The following is a 25,782-nucleotide window of genomic DNA, read 5'->3' on the forward strand; positions in this document are numbered from 1 at the left end:
AATGGAAGAACTCCTTTAAAAAAAAACAAACTGAGGTATATAGAACTTCCCTCATGGTCCAAGAGTTATTACTCCTCGCTTCCCTATAGGGGCCGAGAGTTTGATCCCTAGTTGGGGAACTGAGACCCCACATGTCACTTGGTGCAGCAAAAAACAAATTTTTTTTATTTTAATTGAGGTATAATTGATTTACAGTATCATGTAAGTTCAGGTGTACAGTGTAGTGATTCACAATTTTAAAGGTTATATTCATGTATAGTTATTATAAAATATTGGCTATAATTGCCGTGTTACACAATATATCCTTCAGTTCAGTTCAGTTCAGTTCATTTGCTCAGTCGTGTCCGACTCTTTGCGACCCCATGAACCCTAGCACGCCAGGCTTCCCTGTCCATCACCAACTCCTGGAGTCCACCCAAGGCCATGTCTATCAAGTCGATGTTGCCATCCAACCATCTCATCCTCTGTTGTCCCCTTCTTCTCCTGCCCTCAATCTTTCTCAGCATCAGGGTCTTTTCCAGTGAGTCAACTCTTCGCGTCAGGTGGCCAAAATATTGGAGTTTCAGCCTCAACATCAGTCCTTCCAAAGAACACCCAGGACTGATCTCCTTTGGAATGGACTGGTTGGATCTCCTTGCAGTCCAAGGGTCTCTCAAGAGTCTTCTCCAACACCACAGTTGGCTCTCAGCTTTCTTTGGAGCTTATTTATTTTATTCATAGTAGTTTGTACCTCTTAGTCCCTACCCTATCTTACCCCTCCCCATTTCCCTCTCCCCACCAGTTTGTTCTCTTTATCTGTACATCTCTTTCTTTTTTGTTGTACTCACTAGTTTATTTTTTAGATTCCACATGTAAGAGGTTCACAATATTTGTCTTTCTCTGACTTATTTCACTAAGCAAAGAACCTCCACGTCCATCCAGAAAGAACTCCTTTTTTAATAGTTCTGGCTACTTTATTACCCTCTTGAGTTTTCTTTCTTGGTATTTATACAGTGATCTGAGTTTGACTCGTAGAATCATATAATTTTAGAGCTGGAAGAAATTACGCATTCATCTTATCTAAACCTTTCATTTAGACTTGTGGTAAGAGAGGTACTAGTTCTAACTATTGAAAGCAGAGCCAGTTGTAACATAGATCTTGTGGCTGTTTGTGTTCTATTGTGAAGTCCATGTATCTGGATAAAATTCTAGTAAATGGGCCGGTTTTTTAAGCCCAGTTGTTATCTCCTCTCTGACATCTGTCCCTTCCTTCAGGCAGGCTGCTTTACCTTTTTGTTTGGCTCCAATAGCATTTGATATTTGCCTCTATTACCTTATTTATTCTTTTGTTGTATAATTATTTATTTTTAATGTACCACTCCTCTCACAACTGGAAGTTTCTAGAAATCATGATACTATGACTTCTTCATTTTGACTCCACAGTGTCTTAAAATATTTGTTGAGTAGCTTGTGAATCCGGAGAAGGCAATGGCACCCCACTCCAGTACTCTTGTCTGGAAAATCCCATGGATGGAGGAGCCTGGTGGGCTGTAGTCCATGGGGTCGCTAAGAGTTGGACATGACTGAGTGACTTCACTTTCACTTTTCACTTTCATGCATGGGAGAAGGAAATGGCAACCCACTCCAGTGTTCTTGCCTGGAGAATCCCAGGGACGGGGGAGCCTGGTGGGCTGCCATCTATGGGGTTGCAGAGTCGGACACAACTGAAGTGACTTAGCAGCAGCAGCAGCTTGTGAATTAGATCATCAAAGATTAGTCATACATACAGTCACACATACTTACATATACGCATCTGTTAATGTACATTTGCATAGAGCTTTATAGTTTCATGGATGTTATGCTATTTGACCCTCACAGTAAGCTTGGGAAATAAGAGGCCCCCCAAAAATCTTTTTTTCAACCTCATTATAAAGACAACAAAAAGATGACTAGAGGTAAAACGATTTTCTCAAAATCGCACAGATAAGCAAGTGGCAGAATCAAAACTAACACTCATGTCTTCTAACTCCCAGTTTCTCAGACTTAAGGTTTGAATAAAAAACTTAATATACTTGCCTTTTAATCCTTAATCTGCCTTAGAAAAAAGATATAAATGTGGAAACCGCTATGAGGGTCACAGACCTGTAGAAATTTACCTTAAGTTGTTTGCCAGAAATGACGATCTTCCTAAAAATACTTCTTGTCTTTGACTGGAGATAAATCACATTTCCAAGTTAATATTAATTTACCTTACACTTTTTTGTGACCTACCTTTCTTGGGAGTATGTCTGTAGATCATTTAGATTGACTGTTACACATAATGGATGATATATACTGTAGCTTTATCAGCCCATGCTAATGAATAAGTATGTAATACTTTTTAGATTAGACAGAACTCCTTAGTATAGCAGAGTTTTCCTGAGAGAACTCACTGGTCATAGCAAACATGCTTTTCCAACAACACAAGAGTTGATTCTACATATGGAGATCATCAGATGGTCAATACTGAAATCAGATTGATTATATTCTTTGCAGCTGAAGATGGAGAAGCTCTGTACAGTCAGCAAAAACAAGACTGGGTGCTGACTGTGGTTCAGATCATGAACTCCTTATTGCCAAATTCAGACTTAAATTGAAGAAAGTAGGGAAAACCACTAGACCATTCAGGTACAACCTAAATCAAATCCCTTGCAATTATACAGTGGAAGTGACAAACAGATTCAAGGGATTAGATATGATAGAGTGCCTGAAGAACTGTAGACAGAGGTTCGTGACATTGTACAGGAGGCAGTGATCAAGACCATCCCCAAGAAAAAGAAATGCAAAAAGGCAAAATGATTGTCTGAGGAGAACTTACAAATAACTGAGAAAAGAAGAGAAGCTAAAGGAAAGATATACCCATCTGAATGCAGAGTGCCAAAGAATAGCAAAGAGATAAAAAATCCTTCCTCAGTGATCAATGCAAAGAAATAGAGGAAAACAACAGAATGGGAAAGACTAGAGAATCTTCAAGAAAATTAGAGATACCAAAGGAACATTTCATGCAAAGATGGGTACAGTGAAGGACAGAAATGGTATGGACCTAACAGAAGCAGAAGATATTAAGAAGAGGTGGCAAGAATACACAGAACTATACAAAAAATATTTTCACAACCCAGATAACCATGATGTCGTGATCACTTACCTAGAGCCGGACATCCTGGAGTCTGAAGTCAAGTGGGCCTTAGGAAGCATCACTATAACAAAGCTAGTGGAGGTGATGGAATTCCAATTGAGCTATTTCAAATCCTAAAAGATGATGCTGTTAAAGTGCTGCACTTAGTATGCCAGCAAATTTGAAAAACTCAGCAATGGCACAGGGATGGAACAGGTCAGTTTTCACCCCAATCCCAAAGAAAGGCAATGCCAAAGAATGTTCAAACTACCGCACAATTGCACTTATCTGACACACTAGCAAAGTAGTGCTCAAAATTCCCCAAGCCAGGCTTCAACAGTAGGTGAACCGAGAACTTCCAGATGTTCAAACTGCATTTTGAAAAGGCAGAGGAACCAGAGATCAAATTGCTAACATCTGCTGGATCATTAAAAAAGCAAGAGAGTTCCAGAAAAACATCTATTTCTGCTTTATTGACTACACCAAGGCCTTTGACTGAGTAGATCACAACAAACTGTGGAAAATTCTTCAAGAGATGGGAATACCAGACCACCTTACCGCCCTCCTGAAAAGTCTGTATGCAGATCAAGAAGCAACAGTTAGAACTGGACATGGAACAACAGACTGGTTCCAGATTAGGAAAGGAGCACATCAAGGCTATATATTGTCACCCTGCTTATTTAACTTATATGCAGAGTACATCATATGAAATGCCAGGCTGCAAGAAGCACAAGACAGAAACAAGATTGCCAGGAGAGGTATCAATAACCATAGATATGCAGATGACACCATCCTTATGACAGAAAGTGAAGAAGAACTAAAGAGCCTCATGATGAAAGTGAAAGAAGTGAGTGGAAAAGTTGGCTTAAAACTCAACATTCAAAAAACTAAGATCATGGCATCCAGTCCCATTACTTCATGGCAGATAGATGGGGAAACAATGGTAACAGTGACAGACTTTATTTTCCTGGGCCCCAGAATCACTGCAGATGGTGACTGCAGCCATGAAATTAAAAGACACTTGCTCCTTGGAAGAAAAACTATGACAATCCTAGACAGCATATTCAAAAGCAGAGACATTACTTTCCAGACAAAGGTCTGTCTAGTCAAAGCTATGGTTTTTCCAGTAATTATGTATGGATGTGAGAGTTGGACCATAAAGAAAGCTGGGCGCGGAATTGATGCTTTTGAACTGTGGCGTTGGAGAAGACTCTTGAGAGTCCCTTGGGCTGCAAGGAGATCCAACCAGTCCATCGTAAAGGAAATCAACCCTGAATATTCATTGGAAGGACTGATTTTGAGGCTGAAACTCCAGTACTTTGGCCACCTGATGTGAAAAGCTGACTCATTTGAAAAGACCCTGATGCTGAGAAAGACTGAGCGCAGGAGGAGAAGGGGACGACAGAGGATGAGTTGGTTGGATGGCATCAACGACCCGATGGGGAGATGAGTTTGAGCAAGCTGTAGGACTTGGTGATGGACATGGAAGCCTGGCATGCTGCAGTCCATGGGGTCACAAAGAGTCGGACATGACTGAGCAACTCAACTAAACTAATAGAAAACTATATGGAATAAAGTAGTTACTGACCTGATATCCGAACAGAGCATATCAGAGACTTAATTCATATCCATTTCTAACAAATACAGATAGACTCTATATGGTAGGTACTAAAATTTATTATCTGCTCATAAGTTGATTTATCCAAATGGAAGTAACCATAGAGTTATTTGGAGAAAACAATACTGTAAATTTGCCCCTAATGGACAATGTCCCTAATTCTTAATTTCCCAGAAATAGTTTTTAAAAGTGATTATATTTCTGCTTCCTCTTGACTCTTTTTTTGGCCCTTGGTATTTAACATGTCAATGAAAAGGAGAAAAATTCTACACAAGAAACAAATGAGTTAAGAAAAAGTAGGAGAGAGAATTGGTTCCTTTGGCATAATGTAGAAGAATGGTAGATTTGCAGTTAAAATTCCTGAGTAAGTAAGTGAACTGTGTGTGTTACTTTGGACTAAGAATATATGTTGTTCTTTAAGCCTCAGTTTCCTGGTGTGAAAAATGGGGCTAATAACACTTTCCCTGACTCAGAATTGTGAAAAAAATTCCATGACTTTTTTCTTACTATCACATAGAGATAATAGATGTTGAATAGTCAGTAGCCATAAGGCCTTATTTTAAAGGATACTACTGTTTTAAAGACATCATTATACTTAATTATGGTGATTCAGTTATATGTTATTTTAAAATCCAAGTGCATCTCTGTATATCTTTGTTATTATTATACTGATCATGTTCATTAAAAGCACCGAAGAGAAAGCATAGGGCAAGTAAAAATGATTTACTTAAATGAATAAAATTTCAAACCATTTAAATGTAAATAAATATAAATTGTAAAATATTAAACATAGTATAAAAAAATAACTGTGAGTTAGGAGACCCCGATTCTATTCTTCTCTTTTTTGTAATAGCTTTATTGACATATTATTCTCATACCATAAAATTCACCCATTTAGGATATGCAATTCAGTGGCTTCCACCATATTCAGAATTATGCAGCCGTCTACACAATCCATTTTAGAACATTTCAGCATCCCAAAAGAAAACCTCATACCCCTTCACAACCACCCCCTGTCCCCACCAGCCCTAGGCAACCACTAGTCTACTTTTGTCTCTGTAGACTTGCTTATACAGACATTTCATGTCAATGGAATAATACATATATGTTCTTTGGATTCACAGTCAAGGTGTTGGAGATTTTTAACACCTTTCAGGAATGAAAGAGCAGCTAAACAAAAAAATCAGTAAAAATTAACATAACATTATTGGTTACCTTGACTTATGCATTTATATAATCAGCAATGATACTTGTATATTGAACATTCACTGAAATGGACCGAGCCATTAAATAAATCTCAATAAATTTCAAAAGACTGAAATCTTAAAGAATATATTCTCCCACAAAATGGTAGTTATGTGACGTGATGTATGTGTTAACTAACTTTATTAGGTAATCATTTTGCAGTATATGTGTTATATTAAATCATAGTGTTTGTTCAGGCTCCCCTTGTGGTTCAGCTGGTAAAGAATCCGCCTGCAATGCAGGAAACTTGGGTTCAATCCCAGGTCTGGGACGATCCCCTAGAGAAGGGATAGGCTACCCATTCCAGTATTCTGGCCTGGAGAATTCCATGGACTGTGCAGTCCATGGGGTTGCAAAGAGTCGGACACGACTGAGCGACTTTCACACACAGTGTTTGTACACCTTAAAGTTACATAATGTTGCATGTCAATTATATCTCAGTTAAGCTGGGGAGGAAAAGAATATGTTTTCTGACCATTATGTAATTAAATTAGAAATAAATAACAGAAAGGCACCTGGATACACCCAAAACTTAGAAATTAAACATGGCACTTCAAAATAACCAGTGGGTCAAAGAAGAAATCACAAGGGATACTAGAAAATATTTATAACTGAATGATAATGAAAAATGTATATATAGCCACATTTGTGGGATATAGTTAAATCAATGCATTAAAGGAAGGTAATAGCATAAATACTTAAAATGGAGAATATTTTAAAAACCAATAACTTCTACCTTAGGAAGCTAGGTAACAAGGAGAAAATTATACCAAAAGAAAGTAGAAGACAAAAATAACAAAGATAAGAGCAGAAATCAATGAAATAGAAAATAGGCAACTAGAAAAAATTATCAAAGCCAGAAGTTCATTATGTGAAAAAATTAATAAAAGGTATAAACCTCTAGCAAGACTTACTAAAATATAAAGAAAAAATGCAAATTACCAGTATCAGAATTGAAACAATCATTAGAGATTCTAAAAGAATAGTAAGTCAATATCAAGAACAAATTTAGGCTAATAAACTTGACAACTTAGATGAAATGGACAGATTCTTTGAAAAACTCCAGCTATAAAAATGACATAAGATGAAATTTAGAAATCTGAATAGCTTATATCAATTATATAAATTAAAATATATAAAATATTTAGAGAGAAAAAAGTACCAATATTCCATAAATTCTTTCAAAAACAGAGGAGGGAAACATTTTCAAAATTGTTTTATGAGAACAATTATAACCCTGATCCCAAAACCTTACAAAGACATTACAAGAAAGTACAATTAAAAAACAATATCCTTTATAAACATAGATATAAAACCATTATAAATTGAATTCAGCAAATGGAGTTTATCATAAGAATGCAAGATTGGCCTGTTCACCATATTATCACAGGAGTACAGATTAAGTGTAATTTACCGTATTGCCAGAGCGAGAGAGAAAAAATATGGTCATTCCAGAAAATCATTAGAATTCAGCACCAAACATTATAACAATTTTCAAAAAATTAAAAAGAGGAGAGAACTTTCTCAGTCTGATAAAGGCATCTACTAAAAATTTTCAACTTAATGGTGAAATAGTAAGTGCTTTCCTAATAAAACAAATGAGTGTATATGACAAAACAGAAATAGACTCACAGAAAGCAAACTAAGTGGATTTAAGTGGAGAGAAGGAAGCAGGGAGGGGCATGATAGGGGTATGAGATTAAGAGATACAAACTACTACATATAAAATAGATAAGCAACGAGAATATTTTGTATAGCACAGGGAAATATAACCATTATTTTGTAATAACCTAACATGGAGTATAATCTATAAAAATATTGAATCACCATGCTATATACCTGAAACTAATATAATACTATAAATCAACTGTATTCAACATCAAAAAAAGGTTCCTCCCGACTAAGGTCCGTCTAGTCAAGGCTGTGGTTATTCCTGTGGTCATGTATGCATGTGAGTGTTGGACTGTGAAGAAGGCTGAGCGCCGAAGAATTGATGCGTTTGAACTGTGGTGTTGGAGAAGACTCTTGAGAGCCCCTTGGACTGCAAGGAGATCCAACCAGTCCATTCTAAAGGAGATCAGCCCTGGGATTTCTTTGGAGGGAATGATGCTAAAGCTGAAACTCCAGTACTTTGGCCACCTCGTGCGAAGAGTTGGCTCATTAGAAAAGACTCTGATGCTGGGAGGGATTGGGGGCAGGAGGAGAAGGGGCCGACAGATGATGAGATGGCTGGATGGCATCACTGACTCGATGGACGTGAGTCTGAGTGAACTCTGGGAGATGGTGATGGACAGGGAGGCCTGTCGTGTTGTGATTCATGGGGTCGCAAAGAGTTGGACACGATTGAGCGACTGAACTGAACTGAAGACTGGAAACAAATCAAGGATATTCTCACCATTTCTATTCAATATTGTCCTGGAATTCTTGGCCAATGCAATAAGGCAAGAAAAGACATAGAAATCATAAAGACTGAAAAGAAAGCAAAATTGTTTTTGTTCAGTACAGTATGATATTACTTATATGTGGAATCTAAAAACTTAGTGGCCTAGTGAATATAACAGAAAGAGAAGCAGACTCACAAATACAGAGAACAAACTAGTGTTTACCAGTAGGGAGAGGAGAGAGGGGCAAACTATTGAATATAAAATAAGCTCAAGGATATATTATGCAACATGGGTAATATAGCCAATATTTTGTAATAACTGTAAATGGAAAGTAATCTTTAAAATTAAATTAAAATGTTAAAAGAAAATTAGTAGGTATATTATAATGAGGATAATGATCAAAATGCACCCTTATAGTATTTCCCCAAAGAGTGTTCCTATTCTTGATGGCAACAAGGAAAATACATTTTGGAATGAGCCCTCTTTATATGTATCTTGTAACAAAGTAGCCTTTTTAACTATTCATAATATTTATTTGAGTTTCAGTTTCTCCAGGGGTGTGTGTGTGTGTGTGTGTGTGTGTGTGTGTGTGTGTGTTTATAAAACAGGAGCTGTTGACTACTTGAAAAAAAAATTGTCTTTGTTCACGTATTGTATGACTCTACATAACCCTAAGGAATCTACAAATATCTGCTAGAGCTAAAAGTGGATTTAGCAAAGTCAATACACAAAAAGCAATTGTATTACCATATACTAGCAGGAAACATTGAGACAGTGAATTTTTTTTAATTTCATTTATATTTGCAGTTAAATAGACATGAAATAGTCAGGAATAAATTTAATAAGACACTCAAGACCTTTACACTCAAAACTATAAAACATTGCTGAGAGAAATTCAAGGACTAAATAAATTAAAAGATATACTACATTCATGATTGGAAAACTCAGTATTGTTTCAATGGCAGTTTCTCCCTAAAATGACTGTTGTTCTTGTAGTAATGTATATGGAAATACAAACTAATCTTGAAAAAATAATCTTGTCACATCTTGTAAAAGAAGAAAGTTGCAGCCCTGAAATTATCTGATTTCAAGATAAATACACAGTAATCGAAACAGCATGGCATTTTGGTAAAGATAGATCTATATAGATCAGAGCAACAGACAAGAGGGCCCAGAATAGATCCATGCATGTAAAGTCAATTAATTTTCAACAAAAGGCTAAGGATACAGAAATAGATCAGTGGAATAAAATGGAGGGGCAGAAATACATACACCTATAACTAGTCCTTTAATTTTAGAATAAGACACTAAGGTAATGTAATAGGAAAAAGAGTCTTTTAACATGTGGTGCTGGAACAACTGAATAAACATGTGGATAAAAATAAACCTCAACCCCTACCTCATACTAAACACAAAAATTAATTCTATATGGATCATAGAACTATATTCAAAGCTAAAATATTTACACTTATAAAAGAAAACATAAGAAAGTACTTTTGTGACAGTGAGGTAGGCAAAGATTTCTTAATGAAGACACAAAAATTATAAGCATAAAAGGGTAATGAAACTGTACTTCACCAAAAGTAAGACTACTACTCATTGAAAAATGCAAATAAGGAAATGAAAAGGCAAACTGAAGCCTAGGAGAAAATGCTCACAATACATATGTCTGACAAAGGACTCCTACAAATACGTAGTAAAAGTGGAAAGAACATTTAAGTTTATTTATTTTTAATTGAAGGATAATTGCTTTACAATATTGTGTTGATTTCTACCGTATATCAACATGAATCAGCCATAGGTGTACAATATTTCCCCTCCTCGCTGAATCTTTCTCCCACCTCCCACCCCATCCCAACCCTCTAGGTTGTCACCAGTTTGAGCTCCTTGAGTCATACAGTAAATTTCCACTGGCTATCTATTTTACATATCATAGTGTTTATCTTTCCATGCTGCTGCTACTTGTTCAGTTGCTCAGTCACATCCGACTCTGCGCCCGCATGGACTACAGCACGCCAGGCTTCCCTGTCTTTCACCATTACCTGGAGTTTGCTCATACTGATGTCCATTGAGTAGGTGATGCCATCCAACCATCTCATTATCTGTCATCCCCTTCTCCTCCTGCCCTCTGTCTTTCCCAGCATCAGGGTCTCTTCCAATGAGTCAGTTCTTGGCATCAGGTGACCAAAGTATTGAAGCTTCAGCTTCAGCATCAATCCTCCAATGAATATTCAGGATTGATTTCCTTTAGGATTGACTGGATTGATCTCGTTGCTGTCTAGGAGACTCTCAAAAAAGTCTTCTCCAGCACCACAGTTCAAAGGCATCAATTCTTTGGTGCTCAGCCTTTTCTGTTGTCTAGCTCTGTACTCTGTCCATGTTTCCCACCCTCTAAAGTGGAAAGAACTTTTTTAAAAAATGAGAAAATACTTAGTAGACACTTCACAAAAGAAACTGTACGAATGACCAGAAAGCAGATGAAAACGGGCTTAACATCATTTGTCATCAGGAAAATGCAAATTAATACCATAGTCAGACACCATTTCACATCCACTAGAATAGCTATGAAGCCTGACAACAGAATGTTGGCAAGAATGTGGAACAACTAGAATTCCCTTACATTTTTGTCAGGAATGTAAAATGGCACAACCACTTTGGAAGTCTGACGTTTTCTTATAAAATTAAATATCAATTCAGTTCAGTCACTCAGTCGTGTCCGACTCTTTGCAACCCCATGAATCGCAGCATGCCAGGCCTCCCTGTCCATCACCAACTCCCGGAGTTTACACAAACTCATGTCCATCGAGTCGGTGTTGCCATCCAGCCCTCATCCTCTGTCGGCCCCTTCTCCTCCTGCCCTCAATCCCTCCCAGCATCAGGGTCTTTTCCAATGAGTCAACTCTTTGCATGAGGTGGCCAAAGTATTGGAGTTTCAGCTTTAGCATCAGTACTTCCAATGAACACCAGGACTGATCTCCTTTAGGATGGACTGGTTGGATCTCCTTGCAGTCCAAGGAACTCTCAAGAGTCTTCTCCAACACCACAGTTCAAAAGCATCAATTCTTCGGTGCTCAGCCTTCACAGTCCAACTCTCATATCCATACATGACCACTGGAAAAACCATAGCCTTGACTAGACGGACCTTAGTCGGCAAAGTAATGTCTCTGCTTTTCAGTATGCTATCTAGGTTGGTCATAACTTTCCTTCCAAGGAGTAAGCATCTTTTAATTTCATTGCAGCAGTCACCATCTGCAGTGATTTTAGAGCCCAAAATAATAAAGTCTGACACTGTTTCCCCATCTGTTTCCCATGAAGTGATGGGACAGGATGCCATGATCTTAGTTTTTTGAATGTTGAGCTTTAAGCCAACTTTTTCACTCTCCTCTTTCACTTTCATCAAGAGGCTTTTTAGTTCCTCTTCACTTTCTGCCATAAGGGTGGTGTCATCTGCATACCTGAGGTTATTGATATTTCTCCTGGCAATCTTGATTCCAGCTTGTGCTTCTTCCAGCCCAGCGTTTCTCATGATGTACTCTGCATAGAAGTTAAATAAGCAGGGTGACAATATACAGCCTTGACGTACTCCTTTTCCTATTTGGAACCAGTCTGTTGTTCCATGTCCAGTATGACTCAGCAATTCCACTCCTAGTAATTATCCAAGAGAAATGAAAACATTTCCACAAGAACACCTGCACAAGAATGTTTATAGAAGTTTTATTCATAATGGTAAAAAACAAAACAATTCATATATTCAACAGAAATATCAAGCAAGCGACTTTCCTGGTGGTCCAGTGGTTAAGAATCCACCTTACAATGCGGGGGACACTGGTTCAATCCCTGGTCCAGGAAGAACCCATATGCCATGGGGCAACTAAGCCCATGCACCACAACAACTGAGCCTGCATTCTGGAGCCTGCAAGCCACAACTGCTGAGCCCACATGCAGCAACTACTGAGGCCCCCACACCCTAGAGCCCATGATCTGCAACAAGAAAAGCCACTGCAGTGAGAAACCCATACAGTGCAACTAGAGAAAGCCCCTGCGCAGCAACAGAGACTCAGTGCAGCCGAAAATAAGTAAATAAATATATTTTAAAAAATCAAACAAAAATGCATAAACAAATTATAGCATAGTCTGTGGTGATAAGACTCAGAGCAGTGGTTGCCTAAGGGAGGTAGGGATTGTCTGGAGAGAAAGAGAAAGGATACGTCTAGCGTAATGGAAGTGTTCTTTATCTTGATTAGGCTATTAGTTACCTTGATGTATTGGTTACATGAGCATATACATTTATCAAAACTCATTGAATTGTACATTTAAGAGAAATTTCACTGTAGGTAAATTTTAGCTCCAAAAAGAAATAAAAAACCTTATATAATTAAAGAAATGATTATTTATATAGTCAATACTATAAGTGTGTGTATGTGTATAATTTTTTATATTACTAACACTTGAGTGCATGTTTTAATATTTTTTCAACAAGCATCTCTTGTGTGTCTACTGTTGGTCAGCCATTGTGATAGTCGCTGAGGATGTAAAGGTGAGAGAAAGTAACTGGACTTAGAGAAGGCATAGCTAGGGTAATAAAAATGCATGAAAAAAGCGCTCATAGAAACTGGATGCTGCCTGTGAGGTGAGTGCAAAGGAGGGAGAAAGTGATTGTGATTTGGTGGGCTTGGAGAGATGTGACCAAAAAGTGAGCAAACTTTTGCAAGGGAAGAAAGGCTTCCACAGAGGCATGAGTCTGCATGACGTGTTTGCAGAATTTTAATCGGTCCAATGTGACTACAGTAATGAGAGATGATATCATGATGGGGGACAGTATACTTAATGATCGGACCAGATTATACAGGATCATTAAATGCCATACTAAGGAGTTTAGATTTATAGGCAATAAGGGATCACTGTAAGATTTTAGACAAGAGTGACATCAATTCCATGTTTTAAAGAATACATCTGGTGGTTGTAAAGAATTGTTAACGCTGGGGAGAGATTAGAGGCAGAATAAACAGGAAGGGATTGTAAGAATCCAATGGTGGTTTATTTTTTTTAGTATTCACTAGGATTTGTGATTAAGCATTTCTAAACATTTAGCTGTTCTTTTCTCTTTTTCTTTAAAATTGACAATAGAAATCCAGAAACTTTTTGGACCACCACAGGAATGTTTCCCCAAGAGTTCATTATATGTTTTCACAAACATGTGAGGATTGAAAAGCTTGTAATCCAGAGTTACTTTGGTAAGCATGAAATTTTCATTTCATTTCATTAATTTTCATCTTTCAGTTTTTCCATAGGCAGAATGCACATATGTAAACTTTTGGCAAAGCACTGATTTTTTTTTTTTTACAGCATGGAATCAAGTTTTATTGCTGGGGTTGATGGGTGGAGAGTATGGGTTAACTGTCTCAAGCACAGTTAGCTTCTCTGAAACTGCGAATTTGAAACCCTTCCAAAGCACATAATAATTTCCATGCAATTTACTACGTGAAAGCCTTTGGCAAAAGACCCTGTGATGAATTTAAGAAGCCAACTTGCCAGAAAACGCTAGGTTTCTTCACATCTTTACTCCAGATTTTTTTGGCTTGGGGTTCTCTGTCAAATTCTTTCTGAAAATCTGACAAACCTGATTATTTGCATTTGGTAACTTTGATTCTTTTATTAATGTGGCCATTTTCTGAGGGATTTAGGAAGAATATCTTCCACTACAACATCATCCTAATCCTGTCTTATGTTTTTTTAAGGACAGAGTATATCAAGCAAAATCATGGTAGGAAACAGGATACATCCCAGGTGGCTCAAATGAAGAAACATTATTGATGGGACCACTTACAGAATTATGGCCTGGGTTAAGGGAACAAGCTAGGGATGGTGAGACACCCAGAAACTGGCTATAGCAGTAAGCCATTACCTCCCTGGGCCAAAGGAAGGAAATAGTATTTGCTGGAGCCCAAGGAGAACTGGAGCGTGTACAAAAGGGCCTGCCCAATAGGAGCTGTAACCAGGGAGGAGCATAACCACTGCCAAAGACAGGACACTGAAGCAGGAAGGGAAGAGAGAAAACACAACCTGATCTCAGTTCCCTGCTGCCCTTGTTTCCTCCCAGTCCCTCCCGTAGGCAGTGGGAAAGTAAATCCAGGAGGTTCAGTCCCCAGGGGTCCTCCCTCAGGGTGCAGAGCAGAGAAGAATGGATTTGGAGTCAAGGGAACTGCTTTAGGGGTAAAGGAGAAAAGGAAACCAATGCGGAAGGAAGATGACTGCGTTCTCTCTTCTCTCGTTAATTGTGAAGGCTCTGGAGTTGGACCTAAACTTTGAATTCTAGTTCTGGTACTTACTAGCTCTGTATCATTGAACATTTTGCTTGACTTCTGTAAGTTGTCTGATTTCTTTAAGCCTGTTTTCTCACCAGTAAAGCAGGTTAACAATACCTTTCTTCTAAGGCTGAAGTCAAGAATGAATGAATATGTCTGACTTATAGTAGTTTCTGCATAAAGTTTTTTGATCAAGACCACTAATATTATTATTTACCAGTGTACCAAAACAAACAAACAAACAAAAACAAACCAGATGGTACCAAACTCAAAAAGGCTCTGTTAGCTTTGTGTTATATGCTTGCAAACACTTGTAACAGTTACCCAGCCTGTACTTTACCATAAGGGTTTATGGAAAAATGGTGAGTGATTTTCCCGATCGCAGTACTTTGTGCATTCCCACTAATGCCTGCCAGTCTTAGACAGAGGGAAAAAGAAATCAAGGGACAGCAACATAGAATTAAGTAGATAATTAACACTTTATTTTCGTTTATTTATGATGTCAGTGAGGACCTTGAGGATTGAAAAGAGTACTTCTAACGAGCCAGTTGATTTTGAGCAATGGATTGAAAGAGGTATGTGCTTGGTTTACCAGCATTATTTTGATCATGAGGGGGTAGAGAATTGTGTTTTACTCTATATTTCCAATTGTACTTCATTTTGGTGAAAAAAGATGGCCTGAATGATTCTTATGACATTTAGATAAACCTAGAAAAACACAAATTTGAATACTAAGATGCTTCTTCACTTCCTGGTTATGTAATTGTTAACATGTTACTTAATTTTTGAGTTTCAGAATCTTTATCTGAAAAATAGAGATGATATCACCATTTAAAGTTTTTGTGACACAGTGTCTGGCATATGGTAGACAACAATAAATATTAGTTTTTAATCTTTCCTTCCTTCCTGATTAATGGTATTATTTAAATATTATTGACAGAATTGGTAGCCTCTCATAAAAGACAGCATGTTGCCTTCATGTGTCTATCTATTCCTTCCCAAAATACCACGAAAATAATAATAAAGGAGAAAAATGAGACATAAACCTACAGGGGCAAAAAATAAAAACAAACAGGGAACCAGGAATTCAAAACAGATGTGAGAGGTCAATGTATATTATGGGAGCAAGGAAGCAGTTGGAGGAGTAGTAACTTCCGTAGCAGAATTGAGTAGATTATAACCTAAGTTCCTGACAAGGAAGTTTATCCAATAGAATCCCAGAAACTTGAAGGCAAAGGTACCATGGAAAGTTTGAATAAGGCATGGACAAGAAAAGTGATTGGTGGAACATCTATTTACAAAGTGTAACAGACTTTAGGTATCTTCCTCCCACAAACTACCCCCAAGAGTGACTAGGAACTTTGAATGTTGAGGCTCAGGACTCAGGGAGACCAGTCATAGTAAAGAGAATGAGTGAGACATGGAGTGGAAAACAGGGGATTGAAGTGGAAACCTATATAATGAATAGTGGGAACTGTAGCCTCCTTCCTATGGTCTGCCCAGCAACCAGAAATACAGCCCCAGCCAGGAGATTGGGGGATTCATCTTTGGAGAAACTGAATGGTCCCAAAAGATCTGTGGATACAGAGAAAGGTTAGTTCATTCCTGGTCACCCTATGGAAATCATGGTAGTCAGTGAGTCTGGCCCATGTACTATTTTCCAGTGATCTATTCATAAGTAACAAAAGATAGTCCCGAATCACCAGACATATGGTAAAGACCTAAATATAATCAGGCCTTTAGCTCTAACTCCATCTGTAGGAAAAGAGGGTAGAAAACAAATGAAATCACAAGGAGGCAATATGAGAAAATGTGGGACATTTTATGATACAACTGACTTGGTCTCTTCAATAAGTCAATGGTGTGGGGGGAAAATGTGTGTGTGGGAGACAAAGAAGTTCAAGATTAAAAGAGGATTAGTTCTGATTTGAATAAACCAACCATAAAAAGTCATTTAGGAGGACAATGGGGACCTTTGATGGGGTAGGAAATAGCAACCCACTCCAGTATTCTTACTTGGAAAATTCCATGGACAGAGGAGCCTGGCAGGCTACAGTCCATTGGGTTATGAAGTATCAGCAACAACTGAGTGACTGAGCAGGCACGCATAGGGACCTTTGAATATATACTAGGTATATGATATTAAAGCATTTTTAAATTGTCGTATGATAGTGGCATTGTAGTTACATGAGAAATATTCCTCTTTAGAAATGGATAATCAAATATTTAAAGGTGAAATATCACGATGTCTCAGACTTTCTTTACAATACCTTAGCAAAAAAAATTAGGTAAATCAAGTATGGTGAAATGCTGATAATTGTAAATTCAAGACAATGGGTATATAAGAATGATATCCTGTCTTTTTTATGTATGTTTGAGATTTTTTAATTTTTCATAATTAAAAAGAAAACTAACCAAATGAAAGAAGAAGTTACTAATTTCTAGTGGAGGAGGAGTTGTATAAGAAAATGTGTCATAATTTATTACTTATTTCAGTAGTAAATAACATATAGACAATGGTATAGCCATCAAGTATTGATTTCAAAATTGAGAGGATGGCAGGAAAATTTGTAGGAAGAGGAGGAAGAGAATACTGGTCCAAGAGACATAAATTTTCACCTACTATAATATAAAGTCAGTAAAAAATGGATAAATCAAGAAAAGGATCATGAAATATATTATAATTCCAGAAAAAATAACTGAAATAGTTGAAAACACTTACCTCTGGGGAGCAGGATTGGAGGAAAAGGGGTCAAGCAGGGGATTACTATTTTGTATTACCTCAGAGAAAGGTTAGGAAACAGAAAGAAAGTCATCCATAATCTTACTTCCCAGAGACTTCCCTTTTTGTACTGTCTGCCTTTTAAAATTAGGTACACTGTTTTGATGTTGGAGCTTCCCTGGTAGCTCAGCTGGTTAAGAATCTACCTGCAATGCAGGAGTCCCTGGTTCAATTTCTGGGTTAGGAAGATCCTCTGGAGAAGGGATGGGCTACCCACTCCAGTATTCTTCGGCTTCCCTGGTGGCTCAGCTGGTAAAGAAGTACCAGCAATGCAGGAGACCTGGGTTCAATCCCTGGGTTGGGAAGATCCCCTGGAGAAGGAAAAGGCTACCCACTCCAGTATTCTGGCCTGGAGAATTCCATGGACTGGTCCATGGGGTTGCAAAGAGTTGGACATAACTGAGCAACTTTCACTTTTCACATTTTGATATAAGTAAAATTAATTTCTAAATAATGTCAATATTATTTTTTTAAGTTGTGAATTTCTTTTTTAGAACTTTTTATTTTTTATTGGGGTATAGCTGGTTAACAATGTTGTGTTAGTTTCAAGTGAACAGGGAAGGGACTCAGCTATACATACACGTGCATCCCTTCTCCCCCAAAGTGCCCTCCCATCCAGGCTGCCACATAACAATAATGTGACTATTATTATATCAATGAAATATTTCATCTTTCCAAAAGAATGATATGATTAACTCATGACCAAATAAGTTAATCTGCCCTAAAATCACACTAGTACGAGTAAAGGTTTTCTGAAGCTGGGTACCAGAAAAGATCAATTCATGGGTGGCATAACTCAGCATCATAGTGAAACTTCATTGTGAGAAACTGAGCCCTAATCGGTACCCATGAGAATGGTGAGACAGCCTTTCAGTCCTGCAGTTACTGTTAGTAACTTGATCGTTAAAAAGGACTTTCATATTTTATTAATTCTTCACTTGATATTCCTTTGCTATAATTTATATTTACTTTTATTTATACTCACTGGGATATTTTATAGCTCATATATAATTTATACATATGAGTTTCATATAGTTTCATATATAGTTTTATATCTTTTTATCAAATATCTCTATTTTTATATTGGATTTTACATAGCAAAACACTGGTATATCTGGTCTAACTACAATTTTATCAGATATCACATTTTGCTGAAAATAAACTTCAATATATCCTGATGCAGTTTGAGCCCTACCTCAATTCTGTTAAATTTGTGTTTTAGATCTAGTACATACAGAGGGGCAGCTTCAAAATGAAGAAATTTTGGTAAGTAAATATACTTTGAAGATATATACATTATCTTTAGCCAGCACAACGTATTTAAATTTTAAACCTCTCTCCATAGTCATAAAATTACTAAATACCCTCATAATATTGTAGGTTCTGTGTCTAACCAACCAATAGAGGCAGTTATTCTCAGAAATGTTATGATCTAAATATCGCTTTCCTAAGTTAGGCTCTTTTCTGTCATAGACAGGATGACAGCCAAGATAAAACAGAATTCACTTGTTATTGTTTTATTTTGTTTGTTCATTTATTTTGAAGTATTTATTTACTTTCCTTTCATTTGATTCTGTAGTTCTTATGGAATAGGAATCAAAACAGGTCGAGATGCCAAAATTGGAGTTAATTTAAGCATGAAGGGACAGGGAGATTCAGATAAGGGAACTGGAGCATAGGATCAGCAACAAATAAGCCAAAGAGAGATGAGGTGAAAAGGGAACCAGCATTTTCTGACAGCATTCCGCTGGGCTTTGCTTGTCAAGTGACATGAATGATCACTGACGGGGAAGCTGCTGCCTCATCACGGGTTCCTCTGTTCCCAGCTTGTCAGGCCCTGGTTTTAGACAAACACAAACAGTGAAACAACTGAGAATGTTTTTAAGGTAGTAGTGCTTATTAAGATTTCTCTAAATAAGGGTTAAAGAGGTACCTTGTCCATTAAGTTTCATTCTTCACCATTTACTGGCAGCTGCTATGAGATCAGTGTTTCAAAAGATTCTGTAGTGTTTGAATCCTATTAATTATCTTCTCTACCAGCCAGTTGTGCCCAGTGACTGGGGAGGCTGTGCGTGCGTGTAAAGTCGCTTGTTGCGTCCAGCTCTGTGCAGCCCTATGGACTGTAGACTCTGCCAGGCTCCACGGTCCGTGGGGATTCTCTAGGCAAGAATACTAGAGTGGGCTGCCACGCCCTCCCCCAGGGGATCTTCCTGACCCAGGGATCGAACCCATGTCTCTTAGGTCTGCTTGCATGGCGCTCGGGTTCTCTACCACTAGCACCAGCTGGGAAGCCCGAGGAGGCCAGTAGGGAACAGAAAAATGATTAATTAGATGGAATTTTATCTTCCTATTTTTCTCCATATTGTTTCATTGATTATGGTTAGTAAGCCTCTGCTAAGGATTTTGTTTCAGGAGTCATTGTGTGTCAGGGAGGGTGGCAGCATCATAGAGCTTTTGGAGAAGAGTAAGGGGGAATGGAGCCTTCCCCGGGGGCTCAGTGGTCAAGAATGCACCTGCAATGCAGGAAAGGCAGATTCGATCCCTGGGTCAGGAAGATCGTGGAGGAGGAAATGGCAACCCACTGCAGTATTCTTGCCTGGGAAATCCCATGGACAGAGGAGCCTGGCAGGCTGTAATCCATGGGGGTCAGAAAAAGAGTTGGACATGATTTAGCGACTAAACAACAATGAAGGGAGAATGGAAGGCAGTGTATCACCCATAGTTTTAGCACCCTGACACAGTAGCCTTTGCCATACGTATTTTCTTCTAATTGTCAACCAAATGTATTGCATAGTTACATGAAAAACTTTGTATTTTTAAAAAATTTAATGTTATATCAAATGCTTCATAATTATGATTTAAAAATTAAATGTATTCAGATAGAGGTTAACTGATTTCCTGTTTTCCTCCCTCTGTCATTATAACTACTACTACTAGGGACATCTTATGCCTGTTCCTGCTATCATGGTGTTCACTTTTCCAGTTATTTTCTTTAAAATTAAATTTCAAGAAATGGAAATACTGGGTCCATGGGTATAGACATATTTATAGTAGTAGTAGTAGTTTAGTCTCTAAGTTGAGTCTGACTCTTACGACCCCATGAACTGTAGCCTGCCAGGCTCCTCTGTCCATGGCATTCTCCAGGCAAGAATGCTGGAGCGGATTGTCATTTCCTTCTCCAGGGGATCTTCCCGACCCAGGAATTGAACCCAGGTCTCCTGCACTGCAGGCAGATCCTTTACCAACTGAGCCACGAGGGAAGCCCATAGACACATTTATAGCTTCTTACATATATTGCCAAATTGCTTTTCAGAGAAAATATATAAATGTAAAAGTATAATAATGTTTTAGGGTAGTGTATTCTGAGGCATCATCCAACAAATGAAATCTTTTATCATGAAAAATTCTTAAAAAATTAATCAGATTGTACAGTGCAGTTTTTAGCTCCACCTGCATTCTTCCTCAAACCAGGGCTGATGTTTGGCTGTTACATATCAGAACAGCCATATTGTTATATGTGGCTGGCTTCTCCTCTGAACATTATATCTTATAAATCATTATATACTTATAATCATTCTTGTATCAAACCCTTTCATCTGCTAACTGCTTGTTTAGCAGTTAACTAGAATTGCTAAATCATCTGTATTTATTTTTTCCCTTACAGGCATGTGATGGCCATGTCACTTACTTGAGATTCATTATTGTATCAGCCTTTGATCATTTTGCATCTGTGCATAGCGTTTCTGCAGAGGGAATGGCAGTCTCAAATCTTTCTTAGTAATTATAATATACCCATGCACTATTTTTTAACAGTATATTTATTTAAACATGAAGTTGTCATTATTAAAGGAATTTGTATCAATCTGTTTCAGTTTTATTTTTCCCTTCAGCATTTAGTAGGAATTTGGTTCATCAGACAGCAGTGATGACCAAATGTAAGTCATAAGAAAGCTTTTGCAAAAAAAAAAAAAGCTTTTGTTCAGTATACAGCTTAACCAAGTACATAACTATACATGAAAACAACTGTACATAACATGGTACCCGTCAGATATCAGTGCATTAATTTTTAAATTTATTGACTGATGCAAAGGGCTGCTGCTGCTGCTAAGTCGCTTCAGTCGTGTCCGACTCTGTGCGACCCCATAGACGGCAGCCCACCAGGGTCTGCCGTCCCTGGGATTCTCCAGGCAAGAACACTGGAGTGGGTTGCCATTTCCTTCTCCAATGCATGAAAGTGAAAAGTGAAAGTGAAGTCACTGAGTCGTGTCCAACTCTCAGCGACCCCATGGACTGCAGCCCACCAAATGAAAAATATGAACACTAAACAACATACAAGTTCAAAAAAGAGAAAATATTTATGGGAACATTTCCTTGAGGTCATGGAATTTGAGTTGGGCCCTGTAGGACAAATCATTTTATTTTTTTCTTTTAATTTTATTTTCTCTTGATTTGAAGACTTCAGAGTAGAGTTAGGAAACATAATCTTATTTCCCCGAGGCAACCATTATTGATATTATTTGATTTGTTTTTTTTACATTTTGAGGAGGTAAGAAACAAGATAGGACATTTTGTGAAGATATAAGACATCTCTGAATATATCTTTTTATACAACTTGAAATTGAAAATGTAAATAATATAGCCAAAAGTTAAAATGACAAAGCAATTCTAAAATGTTGAAAATAAACAGAAAGGCACGAACCTACATTTATTGCAATTGATTGACTCACAGAAAAAAAATGGCATTGGAATATAGTATTTTATCTGTGCAGTCTGTATTAGTTTCCTATGGCTTCTGTAATAAAGTACCACAAACTTGGTGGTTTAAAACAATAAAAATTTATTCTCTCACTGTTCTGGAGACTAGAAGTCAGAAATAAGGGTATTGGCAGGGTTTGTTTCTATTGGAGTTTTTGAGAGAGATTCTACTCTTTGCCTTTCTCTTAATTTCTGTTGCTGGCAGTCCTTGGCCTTCCTTGACTTGGGGCACCACAGCTCCAGCTTCTGCCTCTATCATCATATGGCATTCTTTCTGTGTTTCTTTGTATCATCTTCCCGCAATGCATGCATTTTTCTGTGTCTTCTCTTCTTGGAAGGACAACATCATGTTGAACTAAAGACCCTTACCCCAGTATTATCTTAACTAATTACATCTGCTGTGACTGTTTCCAAGTCAGATTGCATTCACAGGTACCAGGGGGGTATAGACCTTTCAGAGCTCTTTTCTCTGTCCCACAGTGACCAGCAGTGAGGTTTTTCTACACAGTAACTACTTCATTCTAGGTCTGGGAGTGAGACTGATGATAACAGGTAGTAGAGCTCTCAGTCAATCCGAGGTAGACATATAGAAGGAGAGATACAGCTTCATTTAGTTTGGGAGTAGGGTGGGGGTTGCTGTGTCACACCACTTGCAGAATTTTAGTTCCCTGACCAGGGACCAAACCTGGGCACCCTTCAGTGGAAGGCCAGAATCCTAACCTACTGGACTGTAGGGAGTTCACAAATCAGTGATATTTTGGAGTTACTTTTTACCCCAGCATAACCTGGCCTATCCTGACTGACATACAGACAAATGTAGAATATAGCTCATCCTAGAGGACAAGTGACCTGGTTTCTTCAACAAGTCAGTGATGCAAAAAATGTTAATTAAGGAAGGGGGTCCACTCTAGATTCAAAGAGATATAAGAGGCCCCCAAAATACATGCCTTGTGTAAATCTTATTTGGACGCTAATTTCACTTTTCACTGTCATGCATTGGAGAAGGAAATGGCAACCCACTCCAGTACTCTTGCCTGGAGAATCCCAGAGACAAAGGAGCCTAGTGGGCTGCCGTCTATGGGGTCGCACAGAGTCAGACACGACTGAAGCGACTTAGCAGCAGTAGCAACAGCAGCATGTGCAAACTAATTGAAAAAAAAAAAAAAAGACATTTTAAAGATAATTTGGAAAATATGCTTATGGATTGGGTAATATTCATTTGCTTTTGCATGGATTAGGTGTGATCCTGGCTTTAAGATGATGTAAGAGAAGGCCCCTATTTTTCAGAGATATATTTAGTAGATTCAGATACAAGTATGTAGGTTTATTACATGGTATCTGGGCTTTGCTTTAAAATAATTGAGCATTTTTTTAATAGGAGAAAATTGAGTTGAAGCAAATAGGGCAGTAAATTGGTGGATCTGGGTTTTGGATATACAGGGCTTCGTTGTACTAGTCTCTCTAATGTTTGCTTGGAATTCTTCATAATAGACAAAAATAAATAATGCCACGGAGGATATCTTTGTGCAAAAATCTTTGTCTACCCCTCAGATGATTTTTTTTTAAGAAGAGATTCCCAGAAGGGAACTAGTCAAAGTTAAGAATAGTTCTAAGGGGCTTTCCTGGTGGCATAGTGGTAAAGTATCCACCTGCAACGCAGGAGACCTGGGTTCGATCCCTGGGTCGGGAAGATCCCCTGGAGAAGGGAGTGGTAACTCACTCCAGTATTCTTGCCTGGAGAATCCCATGGACAGAAGAGCCTGCGGGCTACAGTCCATAATGTTGCAAAGGGTCGGACATGAACTGAACAACTAAGAATGCGTGCATGCACTGGTAGTTCAGTGGTGAAGAAGCCACCTTGCAATGCAAGGGATACCAGTTCAGTCCCTGGTCCAGGAAGATCCCACCTGCTGAAGAGCAACTAAGCCCACTCCCCACAACTACTGAAGCCCCTTTCGCCTAGAGCCTGTGCCCCATAACAAGAGAAGCCACTGCAATGAGAAGACCACCCACTGCAACGAAGAGTAGCCCCTGCCTGTCACAACTAGAGGAAGCTCATGTGTAGCAAAAAAATCCACTACAGCAAAAAAATGAATGAATAAATCTTCTTTTAAAGAAAAGTTTTAAGGCTTTTGATATTTTCTGATCATTTGCTTACCAAGATTTGTTGCATAAATTTGCTCTTGGAAAGGTTACTTTTAGATAAATGGAGGAAGGTAGAAAAAGTACTTCAATCGTGTCGTTGGTGCCATCAGAGACATGAAGGTGTATTTAGGGAGTGATGAATATATATATCTGACTGGGGCAAAGAAACCTGAAATGGTACATTACAGCCAGATCACAGAGAGCCCTTAATGCTTTCAGATATTTTCCCGATAGTCCTGGAACCATTTAAGGTTTTTGAAAAGGGAGGTGACCTAGAGCAATTGTGTTCATGTTCAATAAAATGAAACACTGAGGATCTTCTTTTTCCCAAACTTCCTAAACTGGACTCTCAATAAGTCTTCATTTAAAGAACAGTGTTAAGGCTTACAGATCACTGGAAGGGATTTCTAGAAGTTATCTGAATGATCTCTTTGGCAAAGCCCTACTAAATGATCTTTCAGTCTTTTTTCTGTTTCTCTCCTGTGAATGCAGAGAATGAATTCTCAGTGTAGTGCTTGTAATACACTTCATGGTATTTGAAAACTGCCTCCTTTAACCTTTATTTTCCTAGGCTTCAAAAACTCATTTTCGCTGAGAAAACCACTCTCTTAAGTCTCAAGCAGTAGATAGACCAATATGTGGCTTTATCTTTTTTGTTTTTCACTGCTGAACCCCATTGTAGGAAAGGGGCAATTGGCCAAGATGGCAGTGTTCAGGCTCTCTCACCCCATGTCCTCTTGCTCTCTCCCCACCTTTTGTAAATAATGACTACATGGTTATGTAACAGCTGAGATCATTTATATCACTGCACACATGCATATAAGCACCACCTGTAAAGCTGTTGAGTTGCATTGCAGTGCGTTAGCCACAAGAGAATAAAGCATGTCTGCCTTGCTGCAAATGAAGCATGTCTGCAGTTCCTATAGCTCCTCGCATCTTCTTCCAGGTTCTTCTTATCTGCTTCCTAGCTCTCACCTTGCCTAGCCTGGGTTCAGTGATCATTGGGACAATTGGCAGAGTCGGCAGGGTTCCCAGCATGTAGGGCAGCCTGAGGCTCCAGTGGAAGGAGGAAGCCAGTGGCCACCACATAGCACATGGTACCTGGGGGCCGGGGTCCTCTCGGCATGGGCCCCGGTGGAAAACTGGGAGGTGGTGGACCGGTCACTGGATAGCACTGAAAAGGCATTACAAGCGGTGAATTCCCATTTGCTGGACAAGGCGGCATGGACTGCTGCTGGCACCATAGTGTGGGTATTCCTGACTGCCCTGAAGGTGAATATGAATAGTGCCCTCCATGATGCCATGCAGGTCCGTGATGTGCAGAGACACTTGGAAGAGCTAGAGCAATGTATATTGACATAAAGCAAGAAGTGAGTGGCCGTGAAGAACCCCGTGTTTCTGACAGCGAGGTGATA

General features: G+C 38.5%; 1 protein-coding gene across 2 annotated transcripts in view; it reads left to right on the forward strand.

The window, feature by feature from the left end:
• IFT25 (intraflagellar transport 25) overlaps positions 1 to 24,313 on the forward strand; it is a 39,473-nt gene extending 15,160 nt beyond the window's left edge. The window contains exons 4-7 of one of the 2 annotated variants that reach the window (XM_052637612.1): positions 13,508 to 13,614; positions 15,192 to 15,260; positions 18,690 to 18,733; positions 24,188 to 24,313. In XM_052637612.1, the coding sequence (XP_052493572.1) occupies positions 13,508 to 13,614; positions 15,192 to 15,260; positions 18,690 to 18,733; positions 24,188 to 24,250 (283 nt within the window). In that variant the 3' untranslated portion in view covers positions 24,251 to 24,313. Of the gene's footprint in view, positions 1 to 13,507; positions 13,615 to 15,191; positions 15,261 to 18,689; positions 18,734 to 21,131; positions 21,275 to 24,187 lie in introns of those variants that run through there. The other variant, XM_052637611.1, reaches the window with a different exon arrangement.
• The last annotated feature ends 1,469 nt before the right edge of the window (positions 24,314 to 25,782 follow it).

This window comes from Budorcas taxicolor, chromosome 3, assembly GCF_023091745.1.
Source record: "Budorcas taxicolor isolate Tak-1 chromosome 3, Takin1.1, whole genome shotgun sequence".
NCBI lineage: Eukaryota > Metazoa > Chordata > Mammalia > Artiodactyla > Bovidae > Budorcas > Budorcas taxicolor.